The following is a 13,554-nucleotide window of genomic DNA, read 5'->3' on the forward strand; positions in this document are numbered from 1 at the left end:
CGCTTTAAAGCAGCTTATCATGTATTATTATCATTTATGATTAAATTTATTACCCACGTTTCACTAGCAAATCCTAGCACAGGTTGCAACAATTTTAAAATTCAGAATTAAAAACCCTTTTAAAAAATTATAGCAGCAGGGTCCCAGGGTGGGTTACAACAAAAGTTCCTTTTTGATCTGTCCTTGATGTCTGTTGCTGATTCTAATTTATTATATATTACATTACCCTTGATACTGTTTTGTTGTAAGCCACACAGGGAATAATTATTAAAGGGCATCTATCTAGATTTTTACTACTACTGATAATAATATCATAAATAACGGCTGCATACACACCATTACATTCAAAGCACACAGCTTCACCTAATGAAACCTGGGAACTGTGGTTTACTCCTTGCAGAGCTAGAATTCCCAGCGCCGTTTAACAAACTGCAGTTCCCAGGATTTCTTTCTTTTCAGGGGGAGGGAACCTGCTTCAGGTGTCCTTCTACAGTGGTTTATTGCTGCTTGCTTTTAACTTCTTTGCTCTCGAATTTGCTTTTAATTGCTTCATGCATGGTTTTCATCTTTTTAATGTAAACCACTTCAATATATATTTTTATGACTTCACTATATATAAACTTATTTAAAAAAACAACCGGTTTGGCGCATACGCAGCCAAAATTCCCACTTCCTGATTTCTACATATACTGAAACGCTGTCCCTCCCTCCCTCTCTCTCTCTGTTTCCTACTCCCATTTCCCCTCTCAGAATATTTTTCCTTCCTCTCCGGGAGCTGCGTCTCTTCCCCTGTGCCTTCGCCGGCACCATCCGTGGCCGGCTCTGTGGCTTCCAGCTCTGGCTCCCTGCGTTACCGACGGCCCCTCATCAGCCCTGCCCGGCTCAACCTGAAGGGCCAGCGGCTGATGTTGTTCTCGGCCCACAGCGAGGCCCAGCAGCAGGAGGACCTGGCCCACTCAGAGAGCAACGTTTTCGCCACGGAGCTGCCCGCCTTCCCGAAAAGGAACCTAAGCGAGCGGGGACTGCATGGTACGTACCCATCCGGGAGGTGGGACTTGAATCGTCTGTGCCAAGGTTGTGGTTTATCATAGTTGAGGCTCCAGTGGCTGTGCCTGGAAACCTGAGCAGTCTAATAATAATAATAATAATAATAATAATAATAATAATAATAATAATAATAATAATAATACAGTGGCACCTTGGGTTAAGTACTTAATTTGTTCCGGAGGTCCGTTCTTAACCTGAAACTGTTCTTAACCTGAAGCACCACTTTAGCTAATGGGGCCTCTTGCTGCCGCCGCGCTGCCGGAGCACGATTTCTGTTCTCATCCTGAAGCAAAGTTCTTAACCTGAAGCACTTTTTCTGGGTTAGTGGAGTCTGTAACCTGAGTGTGGTGGAGTCTCTTTCTTTGGAGGTCTTTAAGCAGAGGCTTGACAACCATATGTCAGGAGTGCTCTGATGGTGTTTCCTGCTTGGCAGGGGGTTGGACTCGATGGCCCTTGTGGTCTCTTCCAACTCTCTGATTCTATGATTCTATGAAGCGTATGTAACCTGAGGTACCACTGTAAATTTATTTATATCCCGCCCTCCCCAGCCGAAGCTGGGCTCAGAGCGGCTAACAACAGTAAAAATAACACAGTTTACATAAAATCATAATCATTTAATTGAAATACATTCTAAAATCAATTGATTCTAAAATCAATTCAGGGTCGAATTAATGGGAACCATTGGGCTAGAGTTCAACAGTGGCTGCCGTGAGGGGCTGGCAGTGCCGGATCAGGCCAAAGGCCCGCCTAGTTCAGCATCCTGTCCACACAGTGGCCAACCAGGTGCGGGCAGGGCCTGAGCACAACAGTACCCTGGTGCCTTGTGTAAATCTGGCGTAGAGTAAAACTCCCTGGAGCTATTGGCAAAGTGCCGCTGGTTCCAGCCAACTCTGTTCGTTTTTCAGCAGAGCAAGAGCCTGCTGGATCAGGCCAGAGGGGTCCCATCTAAGTCCAGCATCCTGTGCTCACAGCAGCCACCCAGATCCCACAAGCAGGCCCTGAGCACAAGAGGTTTCCAGCCACTGGCATTCAGAAATGCTAATGCCTCAGCCCATGGGCAGCTTTAAAAGAGGATTAGACAAATGCATGGAGGAAAAGGTTATCAATGGCTGCTAGCCAGGGTGGCTGTGCTCTGCCCAAGAGCGTACGAAGGGGGGTGCAGGGGTGCGGTCTGCCCTGGGTGTCACCCTGATGTGAGGTGACAAAATGGCGGGCGGCACTCGTCACCGCGGGGCCTGCAGCGCACATGAGCCACACGTCCCAGTGCCCGCAAGCTCTGTGCTGTCTGCCCACTGCCTCCCCCCACCAGCTGTAGGGTGCCTGAGGCCCCACTGCACGCTTGTCCTTATGGGTACCATGGCATGCCCCGTGCCGTCCCTATTGGCATTGCGTGCCCCGCCCCTATGGGTGGTTGGCCCACCCCTGGGCACATCGCCCCAGGTACCCAAGAGCCTTCTTCCACCGCTGGCTCTGCCTCCACAATGCTGCTGATCTGATGTGATCCAGCATGGCACTCTTATATAGAAAAAGAGGTCCTAAACAGCCTCGGCCCTGCATACCTGAAGGAGCGTCTTCACCCGCATCGTTCAGCCCGGACACTGAGGTCCAGCTCCGAGAGCCTTCTGGCGGTTTCCTCTCAGCGGGAAGTGAAGTTACAGAGAAACCAGGCAGAGGGCCTTCTCGGTAGTGGTGCCCACCCTGTGGAACGCCCTCCCATCAGACGTCAAGGAAATAAACAACTATCTTTAAGAAGACATCTGAAGGCAGCCCTGTTTAGGGAAGCTTTTAATGTTTGATGTTTTATTGTTTTTTAAATATTTTTATTGTGTATTTAATATTCTGTAAGGAGCTGCCCAGTGTGGCTGGGGCAACAAGATGGGATGCATATAAATAATACTATTAATTGTCCTCCTTTTTTAAGATATGAGAGCCATAACGGAAGCCGGGAGCATCTGCAGTGACGGCACTGTCAAGAAAGGGGAGAACTCATCACACTCGTCGAGCTGCGTGGTGGACACCACGACGAAAGGGGAGGAACTAACAGGATGGAGGGGTGAGTGTTGCGCAGGGTTTGGGTTGTGGGGTTTTTTGCTTAAAACATGGTTTGCCATGGCAAGAAACTGTCTAATAAATAGAATTAATAGTAATTAAAATATGAAAGCAATTGAAAAACATTACCTAGATAATAGATAAAAACAAAAACAGACATGCAAAAAAAACCCAGCATAAAAAAGAAACAAATATTTTATTTTTTAAAAAATAAACTACATTAAAACATCCCTTTCCCCCCTCAAAAAAAAATAATGAAAAGTCAAAGACCTGGTTAGAAAGGAACCTTTTTGCCTGGCACCTGATTAATGTAAGAATGGCGCCAGGCGAGCCTCCCTGGGGAAAACATTCCACAAGCAGGGTGTCACCACCGAAAAGTCCCTGCTCTTGTTGCCACACTCCTGGGGGGGCACCTGGAAGACAGGCCTGTCACAGATAATAATGAGCAGACTGGTTGGTTCACACTGCTAATCTTCCTTCTCCGGTCTCCTTTCTTTTTTCCAATCAGGCCGTTTTGGCAACTCAGCACTCCGAGGTCTCCTTGCCGTGAGCCTGACCGTCAACGCCATCTTCACGTCAGCCTACCTCTACCAAAACCTGCGCTGAGCCACGTTGCTGGGGACTGATGGCCAAACCACCACCGCCACTTCCTATTTGTCCTCTCCCAAAGTGTCGCCACACTCCTTCCAAAGAGAGAGAAGGGGGGGTGGCGATTCTAGGACGAGGAGGACCCAACCACTGTGCAGCCCTTCCGTCGTCATATCTGCCTCTTGGCCAGCCTCAAACTGCTGATCGCAAGAGAACAACCCCCCCCCATCCATCGCCACTGACCTCGCCTAGAAACAGAACACTTTCTCTTTTTAGAGAGCTTTTGTGACCCATGCTGGGCGATGATGGGGCTGTTTCAGCCAGTGCTGGGCTTCTCCAGTTACTTTGCACCTTTTTTTGAACCGGTTTATCAGGATGAGCTCAAAGATGCTGGCCAAGGGACTTTCTTCCTGATGTCTTGTTTGCAAAAGGACCGGGAAACATGCCGTTTTGGTCTCCTGTAGTTCCATGCCGTTTCGTTGCTTCGTTGGCCTCGTTATCCCTAACAAGACTTTCTCTCAGTTTCCCCCTCTCTCTAATGAGAGAAGGAGAGGGAGGACCAGCACATTAACTCAGTTGCTCTGTGGCGTTCTTTTTCACCCTGGTTCCTTAACCACTTGCCACTCGGCTGCAGTTCATTTATTGGTGCTGCCATCGTATCTGTTTGTACTTGTTTGCAATGTTTTGCGGATTGGTAAATTGTGGGGGTTTTGTTTTTTTAAAGTCAGTATCCAGTATCGTAACTCCATTTTTGCCTCACGTACAGGCACCACTTCTACTGTAACAAGACGTTCTGATGTCACTGATATACACTCCAGCTCTCGACGGCCAGGGTGTTCGCTGGGTGTTTCTGAGTTGGATTTTTGAGAAATTTGCTCTCAACGTGGTGTACTAGAAATGCCAACTGGGGGGGGGTGTGTAGAAACAGGCCATTGTTTGCAGCTTCAGAGGTCTGTCACCCGCTGCATCTGTGACGTGTGGATATCTTCGTTCAAAACTTCTATATATAGCCAAAAGCTGAAGTAGGTCAGGTTAAGGAATTCTGCCTTGTGCTGCAAAACTCAAAAATGAAATTGGTGCTTGCTATATCAGTTGGACTGTGTTTGGATCGCACACATACAATCCAACCCGTTAGGTGGAATGGGTTACGTGAATGTACCTCTGAGCAACAAATAAGTAAATCCCTGCACTTAAAAAGCTAGCAAGTTGGGGAAGTTTGAACTGACACTCTAGTTATCTGTGTGCAGGGATTTTATTTTATATATATATCAATCAGGTATTATGTTGCCACCTGCTGTCTGGTGGTAGAGTCTAGACACATGTCAACCACCTCCTGCTCATCATCTGTTTTAGAGAACCAGATCACAGGTGCTAGGTCCAAAAACTTACCCCTCTCCTATAAGTAATTCCAAAACGTCTCGCTTCAAAGGCTTCCAGTCCTACATTCTACATGCTGTATTTTTTGGTGGGCATCCAAGCACCGCCAGTTAAGATGGGCAGAAACTCAAATTTTAATTCCTCCCAAGAAATTGCTCCTCTTTCCTCGGGGTATTCCCAAAAGTTAAATGCTGCTGCCGCCACCCAGGAAAATGTGCCCATTGCCAAATAGCTCAGCTTTTTTTGTTGCACTTACAGAAAATATTTCAGACTTCAGGTGTGTAATTCCATGCTGCGACGTGACTGCTCACCAGCAGTGAAATTAAGCCTGTGATTTTACACCTTACCTGGTGGAGAGGTTTGTTTGTAAGCAAGCTGTATTTCTTTGTAGTACTCTATTCCAGCAACATCTGAAGGGAAGGCCACAGGTTACCCACCACACTGTAAATATCTTTCCATCTTTCAAACTACCTTTAGCTCTCTGTGGGGCAGGTGGGGAGCGATCACTCTGCTCTCTCTGCCTAAGAAGGGAGGAGGGAGACAGAATCCTTTGCATATGGTGCTAAAACACACTCGGTCGCAATCACTCTGGTGCAAATTCTTCAAATCACAGCGCTCCCAAGTAAAATGGGTTAAAGGTGTCTTGAAAGCACCACGTCTGTGTCTTAATTCCTTTCCGCCTTAATGCAGTTGATGTGTTCCTTTGTCTTGCTATTGTCCTTTCCCCTCGCACAAAGTGTGTGTGGGAAACCGCTTGATGATGCCAATTTTTATTTATTTATGTATATATATTGCCCTGTCAGTTGGAAGCAAACAACAACAACAACAACAACTACCCACCATTTCACTCTCTTCTTGAACTTGAATGCAGCACAGCCACCTGCGTTTAAATAACTATCAATTCTCAACTAAGAACCTGGGTTTAAGTGGCCAACTTCTTTATGGGAGCAAAGAGTGGGGAATAACAATTGTTTGCCCATCAGCCTTCCGTGTCCAAGAAAACATTTAAAAACACACATGTACACTGTTCACAACAGACAGAGGGGGGATTGGCCGCTGACACTCTTTTTCTGATGGGGTCCCAGGCACGTGGTGATAGTTCTGTACATATAGAATGCATCCTTTGAGCAGCTTATCCAGAAGCCTCATGAGGACTAGTTCCCTGACGAATGTAAAAACAACTGCCTTCAGGAGTTAACTCTTACTATCGAAATACACTGTGTTCCTGAGAGGCTTGAATTTTGGGGGTTGGGGGGGGGATTTGGTGGGTGGGAGTCTTAAGAGAAGAAAAATGGCAGAGTCCTGGTTTTGATTTTCCTCCACTGGGAAAAGTTGTACATTTTGTACTTAATATGACTGTGAGGTGGGGTTAACTTTGTACAGTTTGGTTAGAAATTTGTGTCTTTAGTTTGGATGCAAGGGGTTTTGTTCTTTTCCCTCCTCTTGCCCCCTACCTCTGCCATTCCTCCAGGGAGTTTATGTTCTGTATTTGAGAGATTATTTTTCATTATAAAAGTGGAGAATAAAAATGAAATTGAATCTTGAGCATCTTGTCCCATCACTTTCCTAAATGGGGAGGAAAAATTGCAGAAGCGGTGTGGCTTTTACGTTCAATTTCAAACCGACTCACCCCTCTGATCATTTTACAGACAGCATAGGTCAAGACAAGGCTTTCTATTCCTTTTGTAACTTAGACAGGTAGGCAAGGGAGGAAATTATATTCTATCCCGTCCAAGTAGCTCATGGTCAACACGTAATCCTCACAAAACAACCCTGCAAATTAGATTAAACAGAGCAGTCCAAATGGGAATTTGAAGCCAGATCTCTCTTGTCCCAGGCTAATGTTTGATGCAGGTTCGAGATATAATTTTATTTATTGTTTATTGAATTTATATCCCACCCTTTATCCCCCAAGGCAAACAGGGCGACAAACATCTATACAATTTAAAAGCGAAAGCATTCTGAAACAGACTGAAGCCTAAAAACAATTACAATTGAAAACTTTGCAAAAGCAGTTTCAGTTTTTAAAAAAAGCATTGCAAAAGCAGCTGCAATTAAAAAAAATAATTCCATCCAATGATCTCAGGGTTGCCAGGAACAGGATTCTTCCGCCACCAAATGTCAGGGCAAACAGGTAAGTTTTCCAATACCTCCTGAAGGTTAATTAGGATGGAAGACTAGCACACCTCACTGTTTACAAGCAATATTAAAAGTATCAATAAAAAACATGTAAAGGCATGTAATTAAAAATATATTTAAAAATAATAAAACTTAAGACTAGAAAGAGGTTAAAACACATTGCCATCTATGTTTCTGGTTAGGTTTGCCTAAAACAAAAATGTTTTCAGCAGATGCCAAAAAGAATGCAATCAAGGCACCTGCCTGCCCGATGTCCATACTTGGGGGGGGGGGCCTTTAAACCTGTGTCCAGGCAATGCCATTTAAGCCAGCAGCATCTGGGGGACTCCCTTGACAAAATACTTCTTTCTGCATAAACTTCATATAGGCCTGGTTTGCACACAATGCTAAGCTACGGTCAATGTTAAGTTGGTTTATAAACCAATTACAAACCCTGGTTAACAAGTAGCCTTTCACCATAGTTAATATGTCCATAGTTAAGCTACTGGAATGCTGAACTATGGTTTAATTTCAATAACAATAATTATTAATTATTAATAATTTATTTATATCCCGCCCTCCCCAGCCGAAGCCGGGCTCAGAGCAGCTAACAACAATAAAAGTAACACAGTTTACATAAAATCACAATCGATTGAAATGCATTCTAAAACCAATTCATTCTAAAATCAATTCAAAATCAAATTAATGGCAACCATTGGGCTAGAGTTCTGTTAGGATTACCGAAGGAGGGGGTCAGACTGCCTTGGCCAAAAAAAACCCTAGCTTAATAAACCATGGTTTGAGGTTATGTTTAAACTAGCATCTGTGCAAAAAGATTTCTCAACATACTGTGTTGAAGAGTATTGCTTTAACAGGTCATGGGACCCTGCCTGCAGCTTGTCACAGATTTACCACCTTTGTGGATGTTCAGCCTGAACTAAACCTGCTCTGATTTTGGCGCCGAGAATCCTTTGGCCTGGCATGTTAGTCTCATTTTGTATTGGCCAGGGTGACGCAAGCAAGTTTTGCAGGATCCACCTTCAACTTCTACGCATCCATACAGGTTCTGCTTCTTGGGTTGTGTGGTTGTGTCAGACGTCCTTTCTGTTGATAGATGCCACAGATAACAATTTGTTTATTGTTCCATAAGGTGTGTTGGGGATTCAATTGCCCAAGCTCTTTTGATCATCCTTGCCAGGTAAGTGCATGGTGATGTGTGTTGATGTTTATTGCTGTTCTAACCCCTCCTATTGTGTAATTTTTTAAATTTAAAAATGTGGCTCAAAAGGTGAAAATGGAATCTGTATGGAGCTGGAACACAGAAGCTACCTTAGACCAAATTGTTTATATAGGCCAATATTGTCTACTCTGACCGGCAGCAGTTCTCCAGAGTCTGAAGCAAGAAAATCTTTACTCTCAACTGTGACCTGCAGGGCCACATATCAAGTGCTTAAACAGAGTATAGAAACAAAATAAGGTACCTTCGGTCAGGGCCATGCTGAGCATGACGCATGTACCCCAACCCTGGGAACCAGAAGCCCTATCCAGGAAGGAGGTTCCCTGTTGCAACTCTGCATGAGTGGCTGCTCTGGCTTTTGTTAAGACAGATTGGAAACGGGTGGGAGAACCTCTGACCCTCCCATCAGCCTCGGTCATGGATAATGGGGCTTGTAGCCCCAGCAGCATTTGGAAGCGGGGGCACAAGTTCCCTATTCCCGCTGCTGTAATATCTCCTAACAGACAGCACTCTTGGCTTTTCCGAACGCCTCCAGAAATGTACCAAGCAGGAAAGGTGCTTAGGAGAGGCAAACTTGTTGGACAGCCTCCTCCCACCGTTCTACGTGCTCTTAATTACCCATTTGAACTAATACCCGTTTTGGTAGTGGCCTAATCCTGCCAGGGCTTGAAAGAGATATTTTGTGTGGTAGGCAAAGCTTGTACGTACTCTGTGCTCCTAACAAATAAAAGCTCTCCATAATCTACGCCAAAAAAAATAAAAGCTGAATTGTCATCCGCATGCAGCTTGCATTTGTAAAGTGATTCTGCTTGCTTTGTTTGTTTTACGTACTTTATAACTTTTTTTAGTTTAATTCTGCTAGGCACAGGTATAGCCATCTGATTTATTGAATTGTTTTGGTTACAGTGGTACCTCGGGTTAAGAACTGAATCCGTTCTGGAGGTCCATTCTTAACCTGAAACTGTTCTTAAAGCACCACTTTAGCTAATGGGGCCTCCCGCTGCCGCCGCTGCGCAATTTATGTTCTCATCCTGAAGCAGAGTTCTTAACCTGAGGTACTATTTCTGGGTTAGCGGAGTCTGTAACCTGAAGCGTCTGTAACCTAAAGTGTCTGTAACCCAAGGTACCACAGTATATCCTTTTAACCTGCGCTCAAGGTGGCCACATGCAAACTTCTCTCCATTTGCATCCTCACATCAACCCTTCGAGGTAGTTTAGGCTGAGAGATGGTGACTAGCCGAAAGTCACCCAGGGGGCTTCATGGCCGAGTGGGGACTCAAATATGGGTCTCCCAGGTCCAGCACTCCAACCACTGCTCTACACTGGTTCTTTGATGTTAAAGGTGGGCATTTACTCATATTGTGGAAATCGTAAGGGCTAAAAACCTGGGGGGGGGGGTTATCTCCAAATTTAAAAGCCGAGGTTCACAAAGCTCCCTTATGCCCCTAGCATCACATTCCTTCAGGATACAGGGGCAGGGGAGCAATTTCTCTCCCTACCCCACTACCTCCAATACACAAAACCATCTCTGGCCCTCAGTGGTTAGGTGACAGAAAGGCATTATTCACCTACAAAATATAGTAATGAAAATGGCAATGAAAACAAGCCTGCTATTCTGAAGAGCCTGTCCAAGCCTAGGGCAGGGGAATTAATGTGAATCTTTAATATTTTGACCAAAGTTTGCACTCCCTCTAATCTGAACTTTGCCCCTTTCGTTGTCTTCTGTCTCCCCCACCCAGATATAGAGACATAGGATGCTGCCTTATGCCAAGTCAGACCACTGGTCCATCTAGCTTAGTATTGTCTGCACTGACTGACAGCAGCTCTCCAAGACAACAGGTAGGAAGTCTCTCCCAGCCCTACCTGGAGATTCTGGGGGTTGAACCTAGGACCTTCTGCATGCCAAGCAGGTGCTCTCCCACTGAACTATGGCCCTTCCCCATAGCATTTTCTGATGCCACCTCTGCCTGGCTGCTAGGCTGCAAGCACAACTGCAAATGAATGCACCTGCCTATTTTGAGTTACTTGGATCAAATTGTATGCCGTGTGTTGGTCCTCTTTGTACAAATGGTGATGCATTTATTTATTTTAAAACTACAGTAATTATAACAGAGAAAAGGATGAAGCCACATTTTTTATGTTCCATTTTTTCATTAATGGCAGTTCTGTTCACTGAAAGGGCTGTCACACAGAAGACGGAGCAAGCTTGTTTTCTCCCACTCCAGAGGGTAGGATCTGAACCAGTGCCTTCAAGTTACAAGAAAGGAGATTCTGATTAACATCAGGAATAACTTTCTGACAGTAAGAGCAGCTGACTGTGGAATGGTCTCCTATGAAATGTGGTGGGTTCTCCTATAAAGCGCTATGCGGCCTAGGACCCACATACCTACGGGACCGCCTCTCCTGGTATGTCCCACGGAGGACCTTAAGGTCCACAAATGACAACATTTTGGAGGTCCCAGGTCGCAAGGTGGTTAGATTGGTCGCAACTAGGGCCAGGGCCTTTTCAGTACTGGCCCCAACTTGGTGGAATGCTTTGTCACAAGAGACTAGGGCCCTGCGGGACTTGACATCTTTCCACAGGGCCTGCAAGACAGAGCTGTTCCACCTGGCCTTTGGTTTGGACTCTGTCTGGCCCTTATGTTTCCCTCCCCTTATGGTTTTGATGAGGCTGCATTTTAAATTGCATTTTACCCTGTATTTTAAATTGTCCCCCCCCCCCATTGTGCTTTTACTGTAATCTTTTACTGTTGTTAGCTGCCAGGTAGGGTGGGGTATAAATAAAATTATTACTGTTATTATTAATCAAAGATTGTTGAGCAGAGGTTGGATGGCCATCTGACATGTATGATCTAGTTGAGATTCCTGCATTGCAGGGGGCTGGCCTGGGTGAAAGGGAACGCACTCTCTGCACATGTTCTCTTGATTATTGCTTTGCATGCCTCAGGCTGGAACCGCTGCTCAGGGGGCAGAGAGCCTGAAGCAAATAGCTGCAGCCCAACATTCATCCTACTCAGAGCAGCAGCAGACCCATTGAAATGAATGGGCATGGCTAACTTAGCTCCACTCACTTCAAGGGCTCTACTCTGAGTAGAACTTGGATGGAAACAACCCTAGGCTCAGCTCCGAGTTCTAATCAAGTTCTGCCGTTTTGCCTTTGTTTCGCGTGCGCTGGGACAAAAGTTTAAAAGCTTTTCCACAAAGTGAATTGCCAGCGGAGCAGGGAAATAAATAAGGATCCAAGCCATAGAAGTAATGGGTAAAAACTTCTTTTGGACGGAGTCAGGATCCTTGGCACTTTTGGGCAAAGCAACGTCATAAAAGAATTCAATTAAAAATAGGATCATTTCAATTAAACTCTTGCTAACTGGAGAGCGATTCTTGCTTCTCCGCAGTCTCTCACCAGCAAATCACAATTCATGGGAGTATTGGAATTATTTCCTCCCCCTCGCTCCTCTTGACTCTTGGATTTTTGGCTCCGCGCAAGAAAATGGGTCTGTTTGCCAAAACTGGCACAGCGCCAAGGTGCACCCAAGTTCAGGGCAGCCGTGACCTCCCTCTTCGGGGTTCACACGCAGGTCACAAAAAATTGTAGCACATTTCAAAGATCCAACTCCCGTCTCCAATCAAAACAAAGAGAGAATGAACTCAAACATTTGGTCTTACAAAAGTGTTTGCGAAACCCCCGTTTGTTTTTTGCCCGCTAAACTTGGGCGCAATTTTGGTTTTCCGAGGGAGACGGAGAGGGAGAGAATTACGCACGGAGCTCCAGGCGCGCTTTTGGAGAGGTAAGGAAAGCGCACCGGCAACCTGGAGAAAGGGAGGAGCGGAGCGCACTCAGCGCTTGGCGGATTGGGGGTGGCAACCGGGGGTGGGGGAATGGGACTTTCGAAAGGGCTCGATCCACCGCCACCACCTCTGTCCTTCAGGCAGAAGCTCCATGGAGGAAGCTGCGAGCGCCGGAGCCGTCGAGGCGACCTCGGGGACGAAGAAGGAGCAGCTCGCAGACGGAGAGCATAACGCCGCCGCGCCGCCTGCTCCTCTCCAAAAGCCCCCGTATTCCTACATCGCTCTGATTACCATGGCCATCCGAGACAGCCCCGGACAGCGCTTGCCTCTGCGCGACATTTACCGGTACATCTCCCAGCGGTTCCCCTACTACAATTTGAGCCAGAAGAGCTGGCAGAACAGCATCAGGCACAACCTCAGCCTCAACGAGTGTTTCCTGAAGGTGTCCCGGGAGGGAGCCGGGCGCAAGGGCAACGACTGGATGCTGGATCCGGCCTTCGAAGGCATGTTCGAGCGGGGGAATTACCTGCGCCGGAGGCGCACCCGGAGGCGCTCGCGGGAACCCGCCCCTGTGCCTCCGCCGACGGCGCCTTGTTTCACCTGCCCGGAGACACCTGCGCCCGCTTACTTGCCTTATCACCCATATCCTCAGAGTCCGCTTCCGCCTCCTGCCTATCTTTTGGCCGGATCAGGTGTGGCGCAGACCTCCCAGCCTTACCCGGTGAGCGGCTGCCTCCCAGCTATGGGGCCCGTCGGCGGCTACGGACCCTACCCCAGATTCCTGCTTCCCGGCGGGGCGGCCCAGCAGCCGCCGAGCCCGGTTGCAGGGGGGCCCGTGGCTCCTTTCCAGTCGCCCCCCGACCTGTCCCTTTTGCGCGCTTGGAATTGGCAAGAGAGGATCCCCTGCGCCCGCACGGACTTCTAAAGAGAGGGGGACTTGATTCGGAGCAGCACCTAATGGACAGCCTCGGTTGTGAGTCAAGGTTCTAGTCCTGATTAAGGAAACTACCCGCTACCTCTTAAGGTCTCAGCGCTTGAGGGGACGGGGGACGGGCAGGATTGGGGGTGGAGAGCTAGGCGTTTGAAAAGCAACGGGGCACGATTATTTCAAATCTGAGAAGAGAGCTGCCGACATATTTACACCAGGTCTGCTCCAGTGGTTTTCAACCACACCTGGTGTAATGCGGGGCGGGGGACGTAGTTGCCGATTTCTGCAGCTGAATGTTTTGTTGAGAGTGCAGGAGCAGGTAACTGTCTAGTCAGCTGGCAACTGTGCTTGGACTCAGTTTGCCAAACCTGGAAAGGATATGTTGATGAGGAACTGGGCAATCTTCCTTTAGAAGAAAGCT

The 13,554-nt window shown here is 46.9% G+C and overlaps 1 protein-coding gene across 2 annotated transcripts in view; it reads left to right on the top strand.

The window, feature by feature from the left end:
- Positions 1-6,606, top strand: part of TMEM201 (transmembrane protein 201) — a 46,295-nt gene extending 39,689 nt beyond the window's left edge. For both annotated transcript variants that reach the window (XM_079986958.1, XM_079986959.1), the window contains exons 9-11: positions 751-1,029; positions 2,969-3,100; positions 3,605-6,606. In XM_079986958.1, the coding sequence (XP_079843084.1) occupies positions 751-1,029; positions 2,969-3,100; positions 3,605-3,702 (509 nt within the window). In that variant the 3' untranslated portion in view covers positions 3,703-6,606. The remainder of the gene's footprint in view (positions 1-750; positions 1,030-2,968; positions 3,101-3,604) is intronic.
- Positions 6,607-13,554: the final 6,948 nt, after the last annotated feature.

The sequence above is a fragment of the Podarcis cretensis genome, assembly GCF_951804945.1.
Source record: "Podarcis cretensis genome assembly, chromosome: 8".
NCBI classification, from domain to species: Eukaryota; Metazoa; Chordata; class Lepidosauria; order Squamata; family Lacertidae; genus Podarcis; species Podarcis cretensis.